The 27,060-nt window shown below is 39.8% G+C and overlaps 2 protein-coding genes across 5 annotated transcripts in view; both read right to left on the reverse strand.

Annotated features, from left to right (window-relative positions):
• Nucleotides 1-3,386, reverse strand: part of LOC115731881 (putative disease resistance protein RGA4) — a 33,008-nt gene extending 29,622 nt beyond the window's left edge. The window contains exon 1 of one of the 2 annotated variants that reach the window (XM_048282258.1): nt 3,069-3,386. In XM_048282258.1, coding sequence (XP_048138215.1) covers nt 3,069-3,374 — 306 coding nt within the window. In that variant the 5' untranslated portion in view covers nt 3,375-3,386. Of the gene's footprint in view, nt 1-786 lie in introns of both variants that reach the window. The other variant, XM_048282257.1, reaches the window with a different exon arrangement.
• On the reverse strand, nt 250-25,424 carry LOC115741953 (disease resistance protein RGA2-like). Of its 3 annotated transcripts, none has more exons than XM_048282255.1 (2): nt 22,803-25,424; nt 250-369 (listed from the first exon to the last, which is right to left on the reverse strand). In XM_048282255.1, the coding sequence occupies exon 1, from the start codon at nt 25,389-25,391 to the stop codon at nt 22,803-22,805; it is 2,589 nt and encodes an 862-aa protein (XP_048138212.1). In that variant the 5' UTR covers nt 25,392-25,424; the 3' UTR covers nt 250-369. The 3 variants fall into 3 exon arrangements, with proteins under 3 accessions (XP_048138212.1, XP_030531865.1, XP_048138213.1); XM_030676005.2 differs by lacking the exon at nt 250-369 and adding an exon at nt 6,746-7,012; XM_048282256.1 differs by lacking the exon at nt 250-369 and adding an exon at nt 22,280-22,373.
• Between the last annotated feature and the right edge of the window lie 1,636 nt (nt 25,425-27,060).

The raw sequence follows: 27,060 nt of genomic DNA on the forward strand, positions 1-27,060 counted from the left end.
CTCTTTAAATGGAACAATTGATAAAAATAAGAATCATTTATGCTAATTTACTAAAAATGGGTTCAATGGCGCAGCGTGATTTCATTCACGGTCCGTGAATGAAAGATATTGTCATAAAGGAAATTCAATCATAAATAATGCTTCAGTTGATCTCATACAATACGAATCCCGCAATTTTCACCATAGAGAAATTTGCAACACAAACATAAGCAAGTAATATAGAAAGAGAGAGAGTAAAAGTTAAACAATATCAACGGCCATTGTTTTCATCTCTGAAAATGGAAGAGACTGATGAATGATTAGCTGAGTGCGCCTCCAAATCTTCGTGAAGGTCCAAGCGGCGTGGCAAATAGATCACAGGGAGTTCATTTGTGCTTAAAAAAAAAAACCAAAATTTCCACGCATCAGATTTTTGATGAAAGAAATTTTACATCCAAATAGAAGTTAACTTTGCTAACTAATGGCAAATATCTTAGTAAATAGGACATCCAAGAAGAACAAATTCACATGAGACCACAATATATGCCATAATAGTGTGTTACACATGTAAGTACTTTCCCATTAGGGAATCAAGTCATGTTTTCGATATGGCAGATGGTACAGAGAAAGTGGGATTTGTCTAAATTCTTTCTGAGACATAGAATTTAAGGTGTCAATATTATGTGCATACTGCATTGTCAATGAGGAAGTCAGGAAAACAAAAGCACAAGATGGGAATCTCAATAGACGCCTATATTATACCTAACAGCGAAGAAGAAATGAAGGGAGAGGGTGATAGATGCGTACCTAAACATCCGTCCATTGTATATTAATCAAATCAACTTGGATTCGAGGAATGTGAGCGATTTTGTGCCAATCCTTGCCAGTTTGTGGCTTGCATCTGCTGCTCAGTTCACCGCAATGTTCTATGCGTAACTCTTTCAGGACAGGGAGGGACCGGATTCCTTGCGGCATGAACCTTAAGTTGGGACATCGGATTAGGCGAATTTCCTTGAGACGTGTACGGTTGGGCAGCCAATCGGGTATAGCCGTGAAGCTCGGGCAATCGTAGACGCAAAACGATTCCAAAGTGCGAGTAGATTCATCGAGACTATGCAGCAGCTCCCCCACTTGTTCGCAATTTACTATTGACAGTACACGAAGACGGGAAGGAAAGCCGCCCTTCTTCTCCGAGATCGACATGAGTGGGGAATTCTGAATAAGCAAGACCTCTAGGGAGATTAATTCCCCAAAAGGCACTGACAATAGCCTCCCACAATTTATAATTTCCAACTTCCGAAGGCGAGTCAATTGGCAGGTACCTTCAAATAACATTTGGAGATTTTCGCATGCCTTGAATCCTAAAAAATGAATGCTTTCTAGATATTGTATTCCACTTTCTTGTAGACTCTTCTGCTTTGTCGTTAAATACAGAAATTTAAGACTGACGAGCCTATTCATATTTTTGGGTAACTCGCCTAGCTCCGAGCAACCACTAACGTCCAACTCTAGCAAACTCTGCAACTCACAAATGGTATGTGGAAGCTTCTTCAACTGCTTGTTGTCGAGGAGAAGTAACGATCTCAATTGCTTCAAGTTGCATATGGAACTTGGCAGCTCCTCAAAGCCACTATACGACAAATTGAGAAACCCTAAGTGGTGATAGTTGGAGATGCACGTTCTGGCAAATTTTCTAGTTTTAATTCTCTCATCAACCTGGTAATGAAACATAATTGCACGCAGCCTCTTTGACGTCTTCTTTCTCAGAAAAGGTGGGACTCCATCGTAGTTTGAAATTTCCTCCAACGAAGCAGTAGCGATCGCAACGTACCGAACTCTTTCTGAAATCTCTGCAGTATCTAAATCAACAGTAGCGCAATAGTTTTGTGCCACACTTGTTGCAAGAGAATGGACTAGATCGTGCACTTTAAATACCAACGTCAATTCTTGCTCCCGAACTTCTTGGATCAAACCTCTCTTCCACAGGTCTTTGACGTACTCAATGGCGACGTCTTCCAATGCTAGTTTTTCCCTTGTCGACCTAATGAGTCCTAAAGCAATCCATCGCCTAGCCAAATGGTGGGCCCAATTTCATGTCCTCTGGGGAAAAGTGATAACATGGGAAAACATTGTTTTAAGTGGGTTGGTAAATCATCATAGCTAAGTTTAAGTACCGGCAGAAAGTTCCCTTCTATTTCCGCTAGCTCCCATGTTTCGCTGTCTCTTACATATGCCCAATACCTTTCTTCGTCTTTTGTGCGAAGCAGACTCCCCAAAATTATCACAAGGAGAGGCACTCCTTGTGATTTTTTAACAATGTCATTTCCAATCTCAAGGAGTTCTGGACGAGGATGATTTTCGTCTTCGCTAAATGCCCATCTTTTAAATAAGGCCATAGAGTCCCCATGAGAAAGACCTTTTAGATTATGCGCCGGATGGGTACCCATGATAAAAGCTACTTCTGACTTGCGTGTTGTCACAATTATCTTACTTCCATTGGCTCCTACGCTTAGCAAATCTCTCAATTCTTTCCATCTACGGCTGTCATTGCTCCATACATCATCCAAGACAAGTAAATATTTCTTGTCTTTGATGGTGTCTTGCAAACGTGCTTGCAACTGCTGAGTAACAAGGTTATTTAAACTCTGGCCAGTTGCATCTTCAATAATTCCTTCAATAATTTTCTTCAAATCGAAGTCCTTGGGCACATGTACCCATAGCCGCAACTCAAATTGCTCTTTCACACGATCGTCATTGTAAACTAATTTAGCTAGGGTCGTCTTGCCCAGACCTCCTATTCCCACAATGGGAATCACCGAGAGGTTTTCATCATCTACCGGCTTCATCAAGATCTCAATTATCTTTTCTTTATCAGTATCTCTTCCGACGACATCTGACTTGTTTACATACGAGTAAGTCGTCTCTCGTGAGTGCGTATGTACCCCACCATTGTCAGCACTCCGCACATTAAGACAGAATTGATCTTTCTCAGTGGAAATTCTGGATAATCTCTCCCTAATCTCGTTGACTTTATGACTGAGTTTTGCACGGAGTACTAGTGCATTAGAGGGGGAAAAGAAGCGGCATACCTTCCCTTTGACGCCCCCATAGCGACTTGTCACCTGCTTCCTTAAGGCTTCGCACTCGAGTTCATCGAGCACATCCTCCGCATCATAAAACACCTCTTGAAGCCGATCTAACCACACTTGCAGGAGGTGGTTCTTCGCCTTCTGCTCCTCCGCATCTAACAGAACAGCCTTAATGGCAGTCAAGGTCTCTGTAAGCTCGTGGATCTGATCTTCAACGTTGTAAATTGCGATGGCTTCTTGGAGCGCTGGCGATGCTATCTTCCCTAGCACACTCTCCGCAACGCTGAAAAGGAGTGATTCAGCCATGCTGACGGACGAGGGAACTGATTCTGGCTATTTGGTTTGGGCAGAAAACGAACACCCGATGTCTTCCTTTTGTAAGGTAGTTGCTCCGATGACAACTTCGCTTACAGTTGGATGAAAGGAAGGTTCTTTCCTTGCGAGTGGCCTGCAGGTTAACACAAAAATGCTTTCTACCTTTGCTTTATCCTTGCTTTACTGGGAACCCTAAAGAATCGAGATTACCTCAAAGATCCAACAGGGTCTCTTCGAAGCGTCTATTCTTTACTTGTGTGCGTGACTTACCTAAATCGAAACAAGCGGATCCTAAATATGGTTTAAGACTGGCGTTGGCGTTTTATGTGCTTTCCTCGGCATTTCATATTTAGGGATACTGAGCAAAACCAAAACGGACCATGGAATGAACTATCTCAACAAAAACAAGCAAAGAATCACAAGATAGCTTATAGCGACAGTGTTACGCATAAAGCAAAATGGATCGAAGTGAGACATGGACAAGACTTTGTACGGACCATGGAATGAACTCTTTCGGGATGTTTTGGTTCATCAGTTTTAAAATTTATTAATCGATAGAATCCAATTTAACTTAGATGCAAAGTAAAATACTGACATTCCAATATGGCCTTCCTTTTTTGTACGTCTCCTCTCTTTTTACATCAATTATGGTGATATTTAAATTTCCCTTCTATTCTTTTCTTCTTTTTTTTTCCTTTTTCGTCATGGACAACGTGTATAAAAACAAACATGGTTTTTCTTGGTAAAGAAATGATGGGTAATCTTTTCAGCGTTGGCATATTAAACAGCTCTCTTATATCTAATCGACGTCTCCTTCGTTCTAGACTCATATGTAATGGTTATTGCATTTTTCGTTGGATTGAAGGATCGAGTGCCCCCGACTTGAAGACCGACCTTCTAGTCGATGACTCTATAGGATTGCGTTCAAACGAAGTCCAATATCTTAATATATTGAGTTGGACATAAATTCATTCACAATCTTAAACGTTCCTTAATTCACAATCTTATTAGCGGCCATTCGGACTTAATTCACAATCTTATTAGCGGCTGCGGGCATGAAGGCGTGAAGGCCCTTGCCCAAATCTGGTGAGGGCCTGGGCGAGGGTCCATCAGCCAGCTAGGGTCTCCGGTGACCCTTGCTAGCCAAAATTTAAGGAATAAAATGTAAAAACATAAATTATTAAAAAGAAAGAACAAAATTGTGAAAAAAATAATATTAAATAGTTATTAAAAAATGTTAACGCTGGCGTCGACTATCCCACGTAAGATGGTCGGCATCCACGTCAACGATTTTCATCCAAAAATTGACCGGATGTATTCAATTGACAAACTGTGAAAATGTTTAGGGCTAAATTGGTATAATTGAAAATTTTATGACTGAAATGACACAATTGCAATAGGTTTAGGATTTTTTTTTTTTGCAATTAGCCCACCTTTAAAATAAGGATTGTTTAGCTGGACGGAATGATGAAGATCTCTATCATTTTGAGTCATCCATTTGCCCAACATCGTTCTAACCTGATTCACAGTAAAATTTTCTTATTTTTACGTTCCCTTTCGCTTCCAAATTGAATTAAATTGACATAATTTCGCAGAAAAAAAATTAATAATATTTAATCAAGGCATCACGTATTGAACAACGTATTCCTAAAAAGTTTACAAGTTGACATTACATAGTTTACAACATTCCATTAAAAAAGAAAGTTCACATCATAATATTATTAGAACAACCAATAACTATAGCAACTCCCGTCGCGCAGCATGGTTCTTTGAGCACTCCACTCCCAAATTTAACCCATATAGTCTGAAAATCGCAACAGATGGCGGAAACGATGAGGTGCACGCGTGGAAGTGCTAGATGAAAATAATCTCAATTCGGAGAACTATATTGCGTGGAAGAGTTACTATATTCAATTAACTCATCACTCAATTATTTAAATTTTAAGTGAAAATTGGTTCAATTGAAGATAATAATGCGGTAGAAACTTGGAGGTAGCGATCCTCCACATGATGTGGTATGGGTCACGATGGCCATCGTGGCATTAAATATACTTTATTCAATGATGAACGTCTTTTGATTAGGGGCGGCTATTTGCCCATTGACAATACTAGTTAGGATTCGGCGCACAATCACAACGAAATAAAGCATAAAAGGGAGAAAGACATTGAGAGATGAGGTTTATCCTAATTCACCTTTAAACTAATGCAACATCCAATAGAGGATATCACTATAATTAGCACCTTATACCTTTCGTTATATCACTCAATATATATATATATATATATATATATATATATATTGATAGTTTGGGCTTTGGCCCATGAATAACTACTGCTATAATATGAGCTCAAATTATAAAACCCTATGCCAGGGCACTTGCCCCTCAAACCCCATAGGGAGGCTCCCCGAACTCCTGCTCTCATGCCTTCCTGTCGATGGGGTGTATGAATCACACCACAACAATACTCACCCATAGATTCTTCTTATTTTTGGGTTGCACTTCATTTTTTTCAATAGAGAAAATTAGACAAATGGCTGAACTTATGAGGAACTATAGTATACACAATCACGCGTTAAACTGAAAGTGCAAAGTAAAACCGACAAAAGCTTTGGGTATATAGTAAAAATAATAGTTAATACCATAAAAAACCTCAAATTAGTACAATTGTGATAAATTTATTGTAAACTATTTTTTTGACCACCAAACATCCTAAATTAGAACACTTGTGACAGATTTACCCTAAACTAATATTTCTGACCACGAAAAATCCCAAACTGATATAGTTGTGACAAATTTACCCTCCGTTAAATTGGGTTAATATCACAAAAAATTTCAAACTGATACACATGTAACAAACAGAGGATAAAAATCCCAAGCTGGTACACCCGTCAATTACCACATATCATACAACTTAGCACTTTAATAGTTAGATTTAATGAAAATTAATGGAGGATAAATTTTTTGCAGATGTTCCAGATTAGAGTAAAATTGTCATAAGTATACCGGTTTGAAGTTTTTTGTGGTTAAAAAAATAGTTTGGGGTAAATTTGTCACATGTGTACCGGTTTGAGGTTTTTCGCGGTATTAACCCTAAAAAAAAAGAATTGCTTGTGTAATTAGCCTTTGTGCATTTATATTCATAAGTCCACTCTTATGAGCAAAAGGAAAAGAATGTTCTTCCTATGTATAATTGAGGTAAACAAATTGATAACAAAAAATTTTGTTTTTAAATGTATTATTCCTAATGAACTCTTTAAATGGAACAACTTATAAAAATATGAGTAGGTGATGCTAATTTACTAAAAATAGATTCAATGGTGCGGCACGATTTCATTCACGCTTCGTGAACAAAAGATATCATTCTAAGAATATTCAATCATAGATAATGCTTTAGTTGGTCTCATACAATACGAATCAGGCATTTTCTCCATAGAGAAATTTGCAATACATACATAAACAAATAATATAGAACAACAATTGTTCAAGGAATGAAAGTAAAAGTTACAATATCAGCGGCCATTCTTTTCATCCCCGACAACTAAAGAGATTGATGAAGGATTAGCTGAGTGCACATCCAAATCTTTGTGAAGATCCACTCGGCGTGACAAATAGATCATGGGAGTTCATCTGCGTCCGAAAAAAGGAAAAAAAAAAGGAAGTGAGCTTAGAGTACCTATAAATAGTATTATGGCACATATTATGGTTTCATGTGAAATTGTCATTCTTAAAAATTATATATATTAAGATATTTTCCATTTGTTAGCAAAGTTGACTTTCATATGGATGTTAAAATTTCTTTCGACAAAAACAGACGTAGAGTTTTCTATGTGGAAATTTTGTTTTCCAGAAGTGCGTCTCATTTTTCTTAAACATGATATCATGATCAAAGAGAGATGTATCCTATCAACACGTGGCATCGTTTGTGCGACTACGCTAGTAATTTCTAAGAGAGTGTTATTGGCGCCTTTTTACTTTCACGTGGTATATAGTGAGAGATATGAATAATATCGAATCGTGGGACGTGAAAAAAAAAATCTTAATGAAAAAAAAAAGATATTATATTGCAAGACATAATTAGAAATAGTTAAACAGTTGAACTGCATCACCTTAAACAATTGTGGTTACAGATATGTGATGTAACAAAATAGTTTAAGACATTCCGATATTTCTGCAATAAGATGAAGAAAATTAGCTTCTAAAGTTGAAAGTGAACAGATTTCTGTATGTGTTATCTTTCCATGCATATTTCGACCAACAAAAAAAAAATCTTTCCATGCATATTAAGCTAAAGTAAGTAATTTTTTTATGGGTAAATATTGGTGTTTATTAATGTTGATTGTGGCAGACTCCATTTGACGCTGCTACAATTGGTATGAAGCAAAGTCTCTGGCCAACAAAGATAATCCCAAAGCCTTCAAATTATGTTATTTAGACTAGCGATCATTCCGGTGTGATGCATGGAGTTGGAATTATGGCATACAATAGTTATTTATACTTTAAGTTAAAAGTTCTAAACAGTCTTAAAAATAAAATCAATATACGGCTATATAAAATCTAAGAACAAAGAAGAAACGAGGAGAGAAAAGAAATGAAGAGAGAGAATGATAGATGTGTATCTAAACATCCGTCCATTGTAGATTAATCAATTCAAGTTGGGTTCGAGGAATGTGAGCAATTTTGTGCCAATCCTCACCAGTTTGTGGCTCACATCTTTTGCTCAGTTCACGGCACTGTTGTATGTATAGTTCTTTGAGGGCAGTGAGGGACCGAATTCCGTTCGGCATAATCGATAAGTTGGGACATCGGATGAGCACAATTTCCCTTAGACGTGTATGAGTGAACAACCATTCGGGTATATAGCCGGGAAGCTCGGACAATCATAGATGCTAAATGATTCCAAAGTGCAGGCTGATTCATTGAGACACTGGAGCAGCTCCATTACTTGTTCGGAATTTATTATCAACAATACACGAAGAGGGAAGCCGAACTTTTTCTCCAGGATCAACGTAAGCGAGGAATTCTCAATAAGCAAGGTCTCTAGGGAGACTAATTCCCCAAAAGGTACCGACATTGGTCTCCCACAATTTACAATTTCCAACATACGAAGGCGAGTTAGTCGGCATGTACCTTAAAAAAAATCGGAGATTTTCGCACGCCTCAAGTCCCAAAAATTGCAAGTTTTCCAGATATTGTATTTCATTTTCTTGCAGACTCTTTTGCTTTGTTGTTATATATAGATATCTAAGACTGACGAGCCTTTTCATATTTTTGGGTAGCTCGCCAAGCTTTGTGTAACCACTTACGTATAAATGTAGCAAAGTTTGCAGCTCACAAATGGTATCTGGAAGCTTCTTCAATTGCTTGTTCTCATAAAGCTATAAGAATCTCAATTGCTTCAAATTGTATATGGAACTCGGCAGCTCCTCAAAGCTACCACATGAAAAATCAAGATAGCGTAAAGGGTTACACTTGGAGATGCATGTTCTAGCAAATTTTCTAGTAATAACTCTATCATCAACTCATATTGAAAAAAAATTGCACGTAGCCTCTTTGAAGTTTTCTTTCTAAAAAAAGGTGGGACTCCATCGTAATTTGGGATTTCCTCCAACGAATCAGTAGGGATGGCAATATACCGAACTCTTTCTAAAATCTCCGCGGTATCTAAGTCAACAGTAGAACAATAATTTTGTGCCGCACTCACTGCAAGAGGCATGACCAAATCGTGCACTTGAAATTCCTATTCTGATCCCCCCCTCGTGAACTTCTTGGATCAAAGATCTCTTCCATAACTCTTTGATGTACTCAACACCAATGTCTTCCAATGCTAGATTTTCCCTTGTCAAACTAATGAGTCCTAAAGCCATCCAAAGAGTTCAGTTTCCGTGATTTCATATCCTCTGGGGAATAGTGATAAAACAGAAAAACATCGTTTTAAGTGTGACGGTAAATAATCGTAGCTAAGCTTAAGTACCGGGATAATGTCATTTTTATCTTCCATTAATTCCCATGTTTCACTGTCCCTTATATGTTTCCAACGCCTATCATCGTCATTTGAATACTGTAGGCTTCCTATAGTTTTCACAAGGAGAGGATGTCCTTGAGATCGTTCGACAATGTCATTTCCAATCTCAAGGAGTTCAGGACGAGGCTTCTTTTCCTTTTCGTCGAATGCCCACTTTTTAAACATTGTCATGGAGTCTTCATGAGAAAGACCTTTCAAATTATGCAGTGGATGAGTATCCATTATAGACGCGACTTCTAAACTGCGTGTTGTCACAATTATCTTGCTTTCACTAGCTCCTTCGCTTAGCAAATCTCTCAATTCTTTCATCTACTACGGTCATTGCTCCATACGTCATCCAAGACAAGTAGATATTTCTTGTCTTTGATGGTTCCTCGCAACCGAGTTTGCAATTGCTGAATATCAAAGTTACTCAAGCTTTCACCAATTGTATCTTTGATTATTCCTTCAATAGTTTTCTTTAAATCGAAGTCCTCGGGCACACACACCCATATTCGCAACTCAAATTGCTATTTCACAATGTCGTCATTGTAAACTAACTTATCGAGGGTCGTCTTGCCCATACCTCCTATTCCAACAATGGGAATCACTGCGAGTTTTTTGTCTTCCGGCCGCATCAACATCTCAATTATCTTTTTTTAATCAATATCTCTTCCGACAACAGCTGCCTTGTTTATGAACGAGTAAGTCATCTCTCGTGATCGTGTATGTGCCACACCATTGTCAACGCTCCGCACATTCAAATTGAATTGATCTTTCTCTATGGAAATTTTGGACAATCTCTCCCTTATCTCCTTGAATTTATGACTGAGTTTTGCACGGAGTACTAACGGATTAGAGGAGGAAAAGAAGCGGCGTACCTTCCCTCTGACGCCCCCATAGCGACTTATCACCTGCTTCCTTAAGGCTTCACACTCGAGTTCATCGAGCACATCCTCCACGTCATAAAACACATCTTGAAGCTGATCTAGCCACACTTCCAGATGGGGGTTCTTCGCCTTCTGCTCCTCCGCATCCAACAGCACTGCCTTAATGGCAGTCAACGTCTCTCTAAGCTCGCGGATCTGATCTTCGACATTGTAAATTGCAACCGCTTCTTGGAGCGCCGGCGATGCGATCTTCCCTAGCACAGCCTGTGCAATGCTGAAAAGGAGTGATTCAGCCATGCTGAGGAAATTGACTCTGGCTATTTGGTTTGAGACGAAAAAGAACGCACAATGTCTTCCTTTTGTAGGGTTGTTGCTCTGATGGCAACTTTGCTTACCATTGGATGAAAGGAAGGTTCTTTCCTTACGAGTGGCCTTTGCTTTATCTTTCTTTCCAGCGAACCATTGAAAATCGAGATTACTTCAAAGATCCAACGGGGTCTCTTCGAAGTGTCTATTCTTTACTTTTATATGTAACTTATCTAAATCGAAACAAACGGATCCTAAATATACAGATTTTGGGGATAGTGATCATACCGAAACGGACCAGGGAATGAACTATCTCAACAAAAACGAGCAAAGAATCACAAGATAGCTTGTAGTGATTGTATTACGCATAAAGCAAAATGGAACGAAGTGAGATATGGACAAGACTTTGTTCGGACCGTGGAATGAACTCTCTCATGATTTTTTTGGTTCATCGGTTTTAAGATTCATTAATTAATAGAATCCAATATAACATAGATGCAAAGTAAAATACTGATATTCCAATTTAGCCTTTTTCTTTTTTTCTTTTGGACGTCTCACCCTCTTTTTATATCTGTCATGGTGATATTTCAATTGTCCTTCTATTCTGTTTTAAGAAAATGTTCAGTCGTCATCCGAAATTTACTGTTGATCTCTCTCTTCTCTCGTGGACAACGTCTACACAAATAAATATGATAATGAAACGATGGGTAATTTTTTCAGCGTTGGCATATTAAACAATTCTCTGATAGCTAATCCACGTCTTGTTCCTTCTCTAATTATTTGTGTATTTTTTAAGTAAATGAAAGTTGCTTGCCTGACAGTCTAATAGTACTATTAGTTATTCTTGACCACACGATCTCCCAATCAATGAGTGCTTTATGCAAAACACGCGATGATAGTGTGTGGATCTGCGGTTAAGATTGCGCGTCTCTGACAAGATTGTCATTGAAGCATTTCCCTAAGTAAATTATTAAAATGACCTTCAATAACCAAAACATATTGAACTTGCCTTTATAGTTTTCTCACTCAACCTAAATATAGGACCACTAAATTTACTTTTTTTTTTTTGCTTATAATTCTCTCACGTTATTTACATCTGTGTTTTTTTAAAATTTATGTTTTCCCAAAAACCTTTTATTCTTTGCTTCATAAAAAAAAAAGTTTTTTAACCCAAAAAAAAAATGTTTAGGAAGAAATTAAGAACCTTGATGTGCATCGTTTTGCAAAACCATATATATAAGCAAGACTTTAGCTATTAATTCTAGCATCAAAGTTTTTGATAAAAACCATATTTTGTAAAATTTTCTTTTTGAGATAGTCAGCAAGTTAAATAAAATATGCATCTTTTTGTTTTTTTTTGCTTAGCAAAATCTAGTATATTTGACATAACTATAGAGACAAATGAAGGCAAAAAGGAAAAGGAAAAATTTCAAATAAGGGCTTAAAGTGTCCTCATTTTCTTAAAAAGAGTCTAAAGTGGACATTGTTTAAACTTAAATAGCAACAAATGAAAACAATGGAATCACTTTTTGCTTATGAACAACAAGTAGTATAAGAAAAGTAAACAGGCAAGCTGGGACGACAATCTTACACGGAAAACCCCAACCCCGAAGATACCTATGCCAAATTCACAATGTGGGCGGGCTTGGCAGCACGGTAGGACTTGAGCTGCGTGCTCACCCGGCTTATTGTTTTTCGTCGCAATTTCATTCCAAATCATCTTTGTTGACCGCATTTAAGATTTCTCTGAGCTCTACACTTTGTTTGTTTTCCGTCGTTTTTCGGCTAGCGAATATGTTTTGGCAGGTGGATTCAGGCCTTTATTTGAGACCGACTTAGTCACTTCAAGCCCTTAATTAAAATAAATTACACTTTTGATCTTCTTTTGAGAAATTGACTCCACTTTGAGCCCTTATCTAAAATTTTTCCTCGAAACTTTTAGGCCCCCTTCGCCGTTGCCGTTCCCAATTTTGGGGATTGCGCGAGGGCTTAAGTAACTGGCCGTCGTGAATGAGGCCAATCACCTCCACAAACATTCAAGAGCGTTTTTGGCCCCCTTCGCCGGTGGTGACCGCTCTGTCCCTTTTCTCACTTTCTATCAAGTCATTCTTCCTGATGGAGGACTTTAAGAACGCTGCTTAGATAGCAAACAGAATTAATTGCACAAAGTAAATAAGTTAAGGACTTTTTTTTTTTTTTTTTGGGTCCAATTATAAGTTAAGGACTTGATTGCATAAGAAAGTATAAGAAACCAAGTGACACGTTTAATAAGGTAAGAGGGACCTAATCAAGAGGGTCGTGCTCTTTTTCTCTCTCTCTCTCTCTCTTTTTCGTGTGGCTTAGAGAAAGGCCTCAGGAAGTGAGTTCTCAATATAAATGTTGCCTATATGGTGATTTAGCTAAAGAAAAATTGGGTAATATTCATGTTCCCTACTAAATACAGAGGCGGACGAAGTTAAATTGCCCCCTTCAAGGCATCCAGAAGCGAAGGATAAGCAGTGAGCATTGGAAAGTGGTCTTGTGTCCCTATTATCTTCACCTTGGAGGTGCCATTCCCAATCTTCCTCTTTAACGTAATGCGAGACTGACGCCGGCACGATCACGTCCTTTTGGGATTGAATGGTGGAGCACGGAACCGATACTTTCGGCGGAGCCCATCTCAGATCACTCAGGAACACGGTTTTAGCTTACGGTTACCGCAATTTCAGGCTCTGTTCGTCCCAAGCTGTGCTCAAACTCCATCAGTGCACTCGTGTTGTTCAGTGCTATTGCTATGGGAGCGAAATTATGGACCCAACCTGAGTAATTCGCATGCATCGATTGGAGTAGCGAGTTGATTGTGGTTCATCGAAGGCTCCGGGCGTATCATTTGGTGTTGAGGTACCTGTGATTCCAAGATCTTTGTTAATAAAAATGTCGTTAAAAAGATCCAAATTCATTTCGGCTATTCTGTAGCACTCAAAGCAAGTTGCCAGGAAACATGTCTGGTTAGAAACGATTTTTAGTCCAAGATGACGCATGTAATGCTTTTGACACAACCTATATGGACTTTTATCTTTCTTTCTGTTTTTGACATAGGCTGTGAGGCAAAAAGAAAATAATGTTAATATTCAAAGGATATTTGACACACAGTGTTTGTTTATGTGTGCATCCGAATCTACAGACAATATCTCAACCAAAAAAAAAAATCTACAAACAATACATCTGGTTGCAAAACTTTTAACTCCGAACACATGTGTGTTGGCCACTAAAAACCTTATGTTCAAGGTTCAACCGTCACTGAAATACTTATTAAGAAGTGTGACGTGTTACATGTCTTAAAAAACATGCTCGTATGTAAAGGTTTATCGGTTCAACCGGACCGATAAGTCCGATCCATGATTTCGGAAACGAGGAATCGAGACCACTGGTCCGATTCCCGATTCCGAGGAGGAACCGGACTAAACCGGGAGCCGATCACCCCGATTCGTTAGAACAGTTTTCTTTATGTTCAAGGTTCCTTTATATCCGCGCCGGCAATCATGCTGATTAAAAAATCACAAATAGATGGAATGCATTTTGCTATCAAAAGCTAAATAAAATCCTCACATTTGGATTATTGTTTCTTTCAGGTCTCATTATTTTCTAATCCCATATGAGCTCAAGTGACATAATTTACAATTTAATACAGATTATTTTTTTCAGTTATCTTTTACGTTATTATACACAAAAAAAAAAAAAAGAATTTATTGTAACTTATAAGTTACACATTCCCATCTTGTGTGCGTAAGTGCACGTTAGTAATATTATTAAAATAACTCATAAATGAAAAATGAAAAAAAAAAAAAAATAGCACCAGCCGCAGAACCCAGTCCATTTTTTGCACTTAAATCCCTTAAAGTACGAACATACATTAAAACAAAGAAAATCTCGTACATGGCAGAGAAATTAGGCATACGTCTAAGGGTGCTACGTTGACGTGGTCTTCGGATCGGATAATCGACACCATTTGAAGTGAATGTAGTGAGCTCAATTAGATTTGTTAACGGATACGGACCCAAGCTTCCCGGCGGCGGGTCCACGGGATGAAACGGGATTTGGGTAAATGCAAATGTCGAGCTATTTTAATAAATGCAAATTTTCGGGCGGGTTTGGTTCAGCATTTGAAAATGTGTTTGGAAGAAATGCAAATGTGTTGAATCTAAAAAAGTTTGGGAAAATGCTAATTGTCTTTGATGAAAACTCATTTGAAAATGAGTTTTGGATTAAACAGTATTCGGTAAAAATAACTTTGTAAATGGGCTTTGAATGCAATTTTCGATTATAGCCTCACCAACACCAGCTTCGTATTTCCACTAAAAAAGCCGAAACGCATCTCAAGAAAGTGCAACCAAAGAATCAACAATCATTCTCTCGGAGCAACGGCAGCAACGCAAAATAGATCTGCTGTACAATCTCTATGGCTATGGGCCCAAGGAAAAAACACGTTCACTCCTCCGTCGCTGTCAGCAAGAAACCAGGATCTCGAAGCTGTTCAGGCCATCCAGCTTCGGCGCCCTCCTCCGACCGCTCTCTGCTGGTGGCGGCTTCGTTCTGCGGCTCTTGGTCGTGCTATTGGGGGTGTGCTCGTCGCTTAGAGCGCTCCGTCGGCTTGGACACGCCCACGCCGAGGGTCACGCCACCCAGGCGAGGGTCACTTGAGGTAGGGCGACCTCAGGTGACGCCTAGGTTCGCACGAACCAGGAGCCGTCACCTGGGTCGCACAACCTAGGCATTGTGGGTTCGTTCGCCTGTATGGCCGGCCCTTGCCTTGGCAACTGATTCCTCGCCAGCCTCTCACCATCCCTCAGCTGGCCTTTGTCTGAAACACCAGATCAACAAAGGAGGGTAAAATCATAAAAATAGGAAATTAATGATGATAGTTTTGAAACGAAAAAAAAAAAAAAATCTTTCAGCATTTGGCCAAATAACAATAATGGGCTTTCGACTTTCTCAAAGCCGGCATTTGGCCAAATGCTGGCCTAAAACTGAACCGAAGCGCTTCAACATTCTCCCAAGAGGCTTTGATGGCTAAAAGCCCTTTGAGAAAGTTAAACCAAATCCACATGAAATATGAGTTGAAAGGGAAGCCCGAGATATCGCGCGCATCAATGTATTTACTCAAAAGAGGATCCAAAATCGAACTCGATCAAAATAAAGTCCCGAAATTGCCAATTTAGTTTTAAATAAGGTCCCGAGCTCATCGGCCGACCAAGTCTTTGCCTACCAACGAGCCCATGCATCTCTCACGTGCGTCTTTCGTGCGTCTCAACTGCATCTTTTGGGAAATGCACGTGAGATGCATATGCTCGCTGCCTCTGTATTTGGAAAACTCAAAGCTCATTAGCGAGGAGCACCCCATAGAAGAAGGCATACCCAAGGCCTAACCCGTTGGGCACGTGGTAAAATAAAACTTGACAGTTAAAGACGGGGTCTTTTTATGATTTGTAAATATGAACAATTTTTTACAAAACTAGTAAATTAACCATCAAACTTCAAATGAGTCATAAAAAAAAAAAAATTCTTGTGTTAAAGTTAAGATGTCCAAACTTCGTTTCTTTTGATCGAGTTTATGAATTTTAGGTTAATTTTTTTAGTTATTTGATAGTTGTGTGCTAGGATTTGAAATTTGCTAATGAACAATATTTTCAATTTTTTTTTCAACAAAAAAATTAAACATTATGGGCTAAAATCCTGAACCCGTTCGGACTGAACCGAGTAATTTTGGTCAGGGTCTTTTTGTCTTCATCTTTTTTTTCTGAGCCAGGCCCACTATCGTGACAAGCAAAGTCAGGCCCGGCCTGTTTGGGCTGGGCCGGAAACATCCCTCCAGGACCGGCTAGACCGGCCCATTACCCCTGGTCGATGCCAAACTAGCATGAGTTCAAGTACGATTACGTGACAAACATAACTACTTGAATCTATTAATACTTTTGTACGATTACGTGACAAATCTTTTTTTTGATCGGGATGATATTCAGTTTGGCTGGGTTGACAGGGAATCTTGTTTCGTTTTGGATCATCCATTTGCCTATCATTGTTCGAACCGAATTCACAATATTTCTCATCTTTCGAGTTCTCTTTCGTTGTCGGATCGAGTTAAGTCGATTGTGCATGCTTGACAAATAAAACCATAAAGCATGTCCGAGACACGATTACATTTTGAGTCTTGTATTTCTATTGTTGAAAATTCACACTGTATTGTTTGCGAAAATGCTTTTAGATAACATAATTCATATTGTAACATTATCAAAAGAGCCCACAAGTAACAGTAACTCCTATCGAACAGTCTTTCACTAGTCCACTTTCATATTTGCACTTTAGGGCAAAGGTCGATGCCCAAACTAGTATGTTATTCCGCAAAGTACCAATCACAAAATTTTGGGAAAACTTTCCAAATCTATATACTTCTATAAAAGTGCACGTAGTTGATGTAAGAACAAAAAAATCGTCCAAAAAGTCCTAAAACTATTACATTGTTGCCAATTGACTCTTATACCTTTTTCACGTTTTGCTAATTGAGTCTATTCGGCCAATTTCAGTCGAAAATCGCTGACATGGACACCCTTCATCTTACGTGACACGACCGGTCTTGACGCAGATAATTCTCAATAATATTCTTCATTTATATATTTTTTTATTTTCCGTTTTCTTTTCTTTTTCTTTGTTGTGGCAGGCAAGGGTTGTCGGGCCCTAGACCCTTGCCGGCCATTGGACGAGGATTGCCTGGTCCTCATCGGCCATGGACAAGGTCATCGCGGCCACGTACGAAGCTAGCCTTGCATGGATCTGGACAAGGCCATCGCGGCCACGCGCGAGGCCAACCTCACATAGATCCGGGCAAGGCTACCTCGCTCGCGGTCAGCGAGGGCATCATAGTCTTCGCCGGCCACAGTAAAGAAAAAGTAAGGAAAAAAGAGAAAAATTAGCAAAAAGTTTTAAGAAAATATTTAAATATTATTAAAAATTGTAATGTCAACGATTTCTACGGAGATGGACTCAATTGGTAAGATGTGAAAAGTTTTAGCGCTTAATCTATAAAAATTAAAATGTTTAAGACTGAATTGCCAAAACTATAATAGGCTTAGGACTTTTGGAACAATTTTAAGAAGAAAAAATATTTTGCAATAGTCTGAGCCAATTCGTCACTATATAAAATTTCATGTGAATTCCATACATTTGACGTCTATGTAGCCTTAAAATTGCAGCAAATGGCTGGAACAATGAGTACATGTGTTCGGCCTTATCAGGAAATTTAAGTGAGATGGTATGATTAACCTATTCAGTTTTCTCGTAACTCCCTAAACTTTTATATGAAAAGTGACCATAATAGAATTTGTTAATGGCAGGGACTCGAGGTTCAGAACCGCGACTTCGTGGGATGAAGGGCCGAAAGGAAGCCTTAGATATTGCACTCCATAATATATTTTGGGCGCGAATGATAATCATTTCGTTCTTGGAAACTACTTTTGGCCTAAAATAGAATTTTTTATTCTACTCCCTAGACGAGTTTTTGAGCAAATAAGTGCGCTTGACAAAAAAAAAAATTTGTTCCCAAAATAAAAATTCGTTTGATAACAACATATAATTTCTACAGTTGTTGTTTACTCGCCCGAAAACTGGGGGCTAGTAATAGCAGAAATATTTATTTGAGAGCAACATAACAGTTGCTGGCTGGCGGCTTGCGGTAATGGAAATATTCGTTTGATACTGTTATCAAACTCGTAAGGTCGCCAAGCATCGACGGGACATCGGCGGTCGGTGGATGGTGATCGGTTGCCTGGGGCCGGGGACGCGAGGGAAAGGGAGTGAGTAATGAGAAATTTTTTTATATTTATGTTTATGTTTTAAAAATAAAAAAATAAAAATTTATAATTCTCATTTCTGTTCTAAATCTCTTTATGGGCTAAAAATTTGTCTCGAAAATAGAAAAATAAAATATTTTTACCAAATGGATAAAATAGAAAAATAGAGAAACATAATAGTTACCTTTCGTGCCATTCGTAGGACACGGCTCCATTTAAAATCTCAAACATTTTTTAACGCCCTTTGGACCGATTTACGATTAGATATCTCTTATTTTTCGAGTATTCTTTCGTTTCCAAATCAAGTTGAATTAACATTCTTTGTTTAAGACAATAAAATATTTTAATGTTCGGCTCAAAATTGGATTCGGATTGCTCATGGAATAGGATCTTTGAAAAGAATTGTAGAGTTGGATTACTTGGCATATCTAGAATTCAACAACTACTCATTCTTTTTTTTTTTTAATCGAAAATATCTAACTTGAATTTAATAACTGAAAAAACCAAAAAAACTACAAGAAGAATGCTAGCAGAAAAAATTGAAAATTACAAAAATAAAACAAAACAACCTACACCGTGCTAGTTGTTGCCAACACCGTCGCCATCGTGGCCGCCACCACGGCGGTCGCCACCGCTGTGAGTGCCATTGTCCCTTACTTCCCTCTTTGCATGATCGAGCACTACTACGAGCGTCTCTCTTTGTCACTCTGAAACTCGAGCACAGCCATGGAGTCCCTGAGCCATACCGTCACAGCCATGGAGGTCGCCAGGCTTGCGACGCCCGTATCTGTGGCCGATGGAGGCCGAAGACATCCCTGGAGCAAATCGAAGGAGGCAGTGACCTCTATAGCCGCAGCTCCCGACCTTCGCGTATATCGATAGAGAGAGGGAGGGTAACAACGATGACTCAACCAGACGAGAGCTCTGGCGTCGACGACGAACGGAGGCGCGACGGTGATGACTCGTGGTGGTGATGTTCGGGCGGCGACGTGGCGGATCTACGTGGCCTTGGTCGGGCTGGGGCAGAAGAGGAAACGAATCTTTCATTTCATTGTTGATTGGTCACTTTTAGCAACTTCCTTCGGCCCCGTGAACCAATCTCTTAACCCATTCCACGTGCTACGACCACGACCGTCGTTCCTTGATCGTCAAGCACAACGAAAAATTTCTAATCGTATCGCAATTGCGTCCATAATTGATCGATGTAGGATGGAATTCTGGTCAAGCCTTGATCGATAGAATCTCCCAACACTTTTTCAAGAGCTTTCTTTAGATTAAAATCATCCTAAACGCGTGCCCATAATCTGACATCGAATTGTTCTTGGACCTTTTTCTCGTTGTGCATAACTTAACAATGGAAAATTATCGAAAATGTTCTAACCCTATTGCGTTTTTACCGATTCAGTTCTAAATCTTTCAATTTTGCTAGTTTAAGTCTTGAATATTTTCACATTTTGCCAATTGAGTCCATTCGGATAAACTTTTTGGACGATTTTCCTGCTTAACAAGCACGGTTTTGCCTGAACGTCCCGTTCTTATTATTGGAGGGTATGCCGCGCGGGGGTTGTCTTAGACCACTCTCCACGATGACGAAAATGATCTATTTGGCCATCATCTTTTCCTTGCCATTGAAATAACAGTAGGATGTCTCAAGAGAACTTCATGAACGACAGACCATGAATGCCGACGTGGTCTCACCTTTGGCAGGCGATCGTAATGGCTATGCTAAAACAATCATTTTTGCTTTATAGGCAATGAACTGAACATTAACGTTTTAATGTGGTGCCACGTGACCCATTGGTTAATGGTTATCTTTTTGGGCAAAAGGATATATGGACTTACAATATTTATGTATGATGCTCACTTTGGTGTCAATATTTTTCGTTGGCTCACTTAAGTGCCAAATCGGAGAAAAAAACGATTAAGTGTCAATTCCGGCCAAACAATCCATGTGGCATTTTTTTTTATTAATTTTTCAATATTACGTGGATTTTTTTTTTTTAAAAGGCAATCCACATGGCAATTTTTTTAAAAGATAAGTCCATCTGGCAACTTTTTTGAGAAAAGTTAAATTAAATCTAAAAAATAATCTTAAAAAATAAGAAAAAAGTACAAAGAAAAAAGAAATCAACAATTGCAGCGGCGAGTGCTTGCATAGCTCTCGTCCTTGCAGTCCCACCATTGCCGGCAATGGCGGGTGAGGGTGGAGGATGGGCTAGCGGGGGTTGCCGAGCCTTGGCCAGTGGCTGGCAACCCCCGCCAATGGCTGGCGAGGCCTCGACCTTGCAAATCTAGGGTTGTCGAGTCTCGCCACGGCTGTTCAAGGCCAGCGAGGCCTGGCCCTAGCTGGGCAAGAAATCAACCCTTGGGGTTGGCATCAGGAATTCTGGGTTTTCGTTCTTCTTTCTCATGCTCTGTTTCTTAAAGAATGATTCTGTCGGTGAGATCCAAGCTTTCTGGGTCTGCAAAATTAAACCCTTTTAAGCTAAATCTTATCAGAGTAATGCTTGACTTTGGGGAGAGCAAGGACGCGAGGCGTGATTGTTCTAATTTGGGTGTTCATCTTTTGGCAATTTCAGTTCTTGGGCTTGTAGTATCAGGGGACGCAAGTGCGTGGGCTCTTGGAGCTGGGAGCAAGTACGATGGGAGTGTTCTGAACAATGCGATAATTGTCGAGTCGGAAAAAGGCGTGGTCACTGCTGATGATGGTAGTTGTTCCGAGATCGGGGTGTCGATGCTTAGGAGAAGAGGGCCAGGCCGGCCTCGAACAGCCACGGCGAGGCTGGACCTCGCCAGATCTACGAGGTCGAGGCTTCGCCAGCCATTGGCGGGGGTCGTTGGCCACTAGCCCGGGCTCGGCGATTGCCTACCCTTGCCGGCAATTGCCGGCAACGGTGAGGGCTGTGCAAGCCATCGCCCTCGTTTTCTTTTCTTTTCTTTACCTTTTTTAAATTATTTTTAAGCTTATTTTTTAGTTTTTAGCTTATTTTTAATTTTTTTAATATTACATGGAATTTTTTTATTAACTTTTGGCTTTTTTTTTTAATTGCTGACTTGAATCTGACAAGCCACGTAGACGCCATGTAAGATTTCTGCGGCGCTCACCGGAGTTGGCACTCGAATAATCGTTTTTCAAAAAAATTAGCAGTTAAGTGATAAAAAAAAATATTCGCACAAAAGTGATCACCGTAAATAAATATTGTCACCGCATGTGTCGACCTTTTGCATATCTTTTTGTCTTTTTGGCTTTGAAGCTAAAAACCAGGATACCGATTTGGCTAAATATATGGACCGAGCCCTCTCGGCCTCATCTTCATCTTAAGGATGTCCCATCTAGGCAATTACGAGGAACAATAGCATTCACAATTATGAGTTCAACTAATAGTGCCTGAGAGTGTAAAATTGACAAAGACTTTGAGCAGATACAATTTCTTTTTTTTTTTTGGTTCATGTAATTAGCCTTTGTGCATTTATATTCATAAGTCCGCTCATAGGATCAAGAAGGAAAGAAGAACATAATCATCCTACGTAGAAGTGAGGCAAAACAAATTTACGCCGAAAAAAAAATCGATTTTTAAATGCATTATTCCTATTGAACTCTTTAAATGGAACAATTGATAAAAAATAAGAATCATTTATGCTAATTTACTAAAAACGGATTCAATGGTGCAGCGTGATTTCATTCACGGTCCGTGAATGAAAGATATTGTCATAAAGGAAATTCAATCATAAATAATGCTTCAGTTGATCTCATACAATACGAATCCCGCAATTTTCACCATAGAGACATTTGCAAATACAAACATAAGCGAGTAACATAGAAAGAGAGAAAGTAAAAGTTAACAATATCAACGGCCATTGTTTTCATCTCCGAAAATGGAAGAGATTGATGAATGATTAGCTGAGTCGCGCCTCCAAATCTTCGTGAAGGTCCAAGCGGCGTGGCAAATAGATCACCGGGAGTTCATTTGCGCTTAAAAAAAAAAAAAAAAAAGAAAACCAAAATTTCCACGCATCAGATTTTTGATGAAAGAAATTTTACATCCATATAGAAGTTAACTTTGCTAACTAACGGCAAATATCTTAGTAAATAGAACATCCAAGAAGAACAAATTCACATGAGACCACAGTATATGCCATAATAGTATGTTACACATGTAAGTACTTTCCCATTAGGGAATCAAGTCTTATTTTCGATATGGCAGATGGTACAGAGAAAGTGGGATTTGTCTAAATTCTTTCTGAGACGTAGTGTTTAAGGTGTCAATATTATGTGCATACTGCATTGTCAATGAGGAAGTCAGGAAAACAAAAGCATAAGATGGGAATCTCAATAGACGCCTATATTATACCTAACAACGAAGAAGAAATGAAGGGAGAGGGCGATAGATGCGTACCTAAACATCCGTCCATTGTATAATAATCAAATCAAGTTGGATTCGAGGAATGTGAGCGATTTTGTGCCAATCCTCGCCAGTTTGTGGCTTGCATCTCTTGCTCAGTTCACCGCAATGTTCTATGCATAACTCTTTCAGGACAGGGAGGGACCGGATTCCTTGCGGCATGGACCATAAGTTGGGACATCGGATCAGGCTAATTTCCCTGAGACGTGTATGGTTGGGCAGCCACTCGGGTATAGCCGTGAAGCTCGGGCAATCGTAGACGCAAAACGATTCCAAAGTGCGAGTAGATTCATCGAGACTATGCAGCAGCTCCCCCACTTGTTCGCAATTTACTATTGACAGTGCACGAAGACGGGAAGGAAAGCCGCCCTTCTTCTCCGAGATCGACATGAGTGGGGAATTATGAATACGCAAGACCTCTAGGGAGATTAATTCCCCAAAAGGCACTGACAATAGGCTCCCACAATTTATAATTTCCAACTCCCGAAGGCGAGTCAATCGGCAAGTACCTTCAAATAACATTTGGAGATTTTCACATGCCTCGAATCCCAAAGAATGAATGCTTTCCAGATATTGTATTCCACTTTCTTGCAGGCTCTTCTGCTTTGTTGTTAAATACAGAAATCTAAGACTGACGAGCCTATTCATATTTTTGGGTAACTCGCCTAGCTCCAAGCAACCACCAACGTCCAACTGTAGCAAACTCTGCAACTCACAAATGGTATGTGGAAGCTTCTTCAACTGCTTGTTGTTGATGAGAAGTAACGATCTCAATTGCTTCAAGTTGCATATGGAACTTGGCAGCTCCTCAAAGCTACTATCCGACAAATCGAGAAACCGTAAGTGGTGACAGTTGGAGATGCACGTTCTGGCAAATTTTCTAGTTTTAATTCCCTCATCAACCTGGTAATGAAACATAATTGCACGCAGCCTCTTTGACGTCTTCTTTCTCAGAAAAGGTGGGACTCCATCGTAGTTTGAAATTTCCTCCAACGAAGCAATAGCGATCGCAACGCACCGAACTCTTTCTGAAATCTCTGCAGTATCTAAATCAACAGTAGCGCAATAGTTTTGTGCCACACTTGTTGCCAGAGAATGGACTAGATCGTGCACTTTAAATACTAACTTCAATTCTTGCTCCTGAACTTCTTGGATCAAACCTCTATTCCACAGGTCTTTGACGTACTCAATGGCGACGTCTTCCAATGCTTGTTTTTCCCTTGTCGACCTAATGAGTCCTAAAGCAATCCATTGCCTAGCTAAAAGGTCGGCCCAGATTTCTTGTCCTCTGGGGAAAAGTGATAAGATGGGAAAACATTGTTTTAAGTGGGTTGGTAAATCATCATAGCTAAGTTTAAGTACCGGCAGAAAGTTCCCTTCTATTTCCGCTAACTCCCATGTTTCGCTGTCTCTTACATATGCCCAATACCTTTCTTCGTCTTTTGTGCGAAGCAGACTCCCCAAAATTATCACAAGGAGGGGCACTCCTTGTGATTTTTTAACAATGTCATTTCCAATCTCAAGGAGTTCTGGACGAGGATGATTTTCGTCTGCACTAAATGCCCATCTTTTAAATAAGGCCATAGAGTCCCCATGAGAAAGACCTTTTAGATTATGCGCCGGATGGGTACCCATGATAAAAGCTACTTCTGAACTGCATGTTGTCACAATTATCTTACTTCCATTGGCTCCTACGCTTAGCAAATCTCTCAATTCTTCCCATCTACGGCTGTCATTGCTCCATACATCATCCAAGACAAGTAAATATTTCTTGTCTTTGATGGTGTCTTGCAAACGTGCTTGCAACTGCTGAGTAACAAGGTTATTTAAACTCTGGCCAGTTGCATCTTCAATAATTCCTTCAATAATTTTCTTCAAATCGAAGTCCTTGGGCACATGTACCCATAGCCGCAACTCAAATTGCTCTTTCACACGATCGTCATTGTAAACTAATTTAGCTAGGGTCGTCTTGCCCAAACCTCCTATTCCCACAATAGGAATCACCGAGAGGCTTTCGTCATCTACCGGCTTTATCAACATCTCAATTATCTTTTCTTTATCAATATCTCTTCCGACGACATCTGACTTGTTTACATACGAGTAAGTCGTCTCTCGCGAGTGCGTGTGTACCCCACCATTGTCAGCACTTCGCACACTAAGACCGAATTGAACCTTCTCAGTGGAAATTCTGGATAATCTCTCCCTAATCTCCTTGACGTTATGACGGAGTTTTGCACGGAGTACTAGTGGATTAGAGGGGGAAAAGAAGCGGCGTACCTTCCCTTTGACGCCCCCATAGCGACTTATCACCTGCTTCCTTAAGGCTTCGCACTCGAGTTCATCGAGCACATCCTCCGCATCATAAAACACCTCTTGAAGCCGATCTAACCACACTTGCAGGAGGTCGTTCTTCGCCTTCTGCTCCTCCGCATCTAACAGAACAGCCTTAATGGCAGTCAAGGTCTCTCTAAGCTCGTGGATCTGATCTTCAACGTTGTAAATTGCGACGGCTTCTCGGAGCGCCGGCGATGCTATCTTCCCTAGCACACTCTCCGCAACGCTGAAAAGGAGTGATTCAGCCATGCTGAGGGACGAGGGAACTGATTCTGGCTATTTGGTTTGGGCAGAAAACGAACACACGATGTCTTCCTTTTGTAAGGTAGTTGCTCCGATGACAACTTCGCTTACAGTTGGATGAAAGGAAGGTTCTTTCCTTGCGAGTGGCCTGCAGGTTAACACAAAAATGCTTTCTACCTTTGCTTTATCTTGCTTTACTGGGAACCCTAAAGAATCGAGATTACCTCAAAGATCCAACAGGGTCTCTTCGAAGCGTCTATTCTTTACTTGTGTGCGTGACTTACCTAAATCGAAACAAGCGGATCCTAAATATGGTTTAAGACTGGCGTTGGCGTCTTATGTGCTTTCCTCGGCATTTCACATTTAGGGACACTGAGCAAAACCAAAACGGACCATGGAATGAACTATCTCAACAAAGACAAGCAAAGAATCACAAGATAGCTTATAGTGACACGGTGTTACGCATAAAGCAAAATGGAACGAAGTGAGACATGGACAAGACTTTGTACGGACCATGGAATGAACTCTTTCGGGATGTTTTGGTTCGTCAGTTTTAAAATTTATTAATCGATAGAATCCAATTTAACTTAGATGCAAAGTAAAATACTGACATTCCATTATGGCCTTCCTTTTTTGTACGTCTCCTCTCTTTTTACATCAATCATGATGATATTTAAATTTTCCTTCTATTCTTTTTTTTTTCCTTTTTCGTCATGGACAACGTGTATAAAAACAAACATGGTTTATCTTGGTGGAGAAATGATGGGTAATCTTTTCAGCGTTGGCATATTAAACAGCTCTCTCATATCTAATCAACGTCTCCTTCGTTCTAGACTCATATGTAATGGTTGTTGCATTTTTCGTTGGATCGAAGGATCGAGTGCCCTCGACTTGAAGACCGACCTTCTAGTCGGTGACTCTATAGGATTGCGTTGAAACGAAGTCCGATATCTTAATATATTGAGTTGGACATAAATTCATTCACAATCTTAAACGTTCGCTAATTCACAATCTTATTAGCGGCCATTCGGACTTAATTCACAATCTTATTAGCAGCTGCGGCCCTACGGGCATGAAGGCGTGAAGGCCCTTGCCCAAATCCGGTGAGGGCCTGGGTGAGGGTCCAGCAGCCAGCTAGGGTGTAACATCCTATAATCCGACTCGTTTTGAAGTCTTGAATAATGAAAAGTCTCATTGATGTATTTCAGTTTAATCTCACTCGGGAATGGTCCATCTTGAGTAGACTAACCAAATGGGAATGACTAGCTAGGAAAATCAAATACGTGGACCTAAGAACTTGGTCATGAACCGACTCTTTGGCCATGAAAATTATCGAGGGAATATTTTGGACCAATATAGGCCGATTCTAGAATAATTTAGGAATGATTTGGATAATACCCTATGCTTGGATCACGGGTGATTCCGTTCGACCTCGTATGGGTTCCGAACGTCCCCGAATTATTTTCTAACGATCGTGTCCATCGGTACTACTGATTGACCCTCGCAATTGAATGACAACCAAGGTCGCCATGGCTCGAGTAATTCTTAAACGTGATTTTAATCACGGGTCGATACGCGTAACTCCTAAAAGCTGCCCGTTAGTTTGAGATACGCTGAAAATTCTATTGATCGAGATTGATCGCGAATCGAGCTTCAAAATTTGACGTCGGACCTT

This window comes from Rhodamnia argentea, chromosome 7, assembly GCF_020921035.1.
Source record: "Rhodamnia argentea isolate NSW1041297 chromosome 7, ASM2092103v1, whole genome shotgun sequence".
NCBI classification, from domain to species: domain Eukaryota; kingdom Viridiplantae; phylum Streptophyta; class Magnoliopsida; order Myrtales; family Myrtaceae; genus Rhodamnia; species Rhodamnia argentea.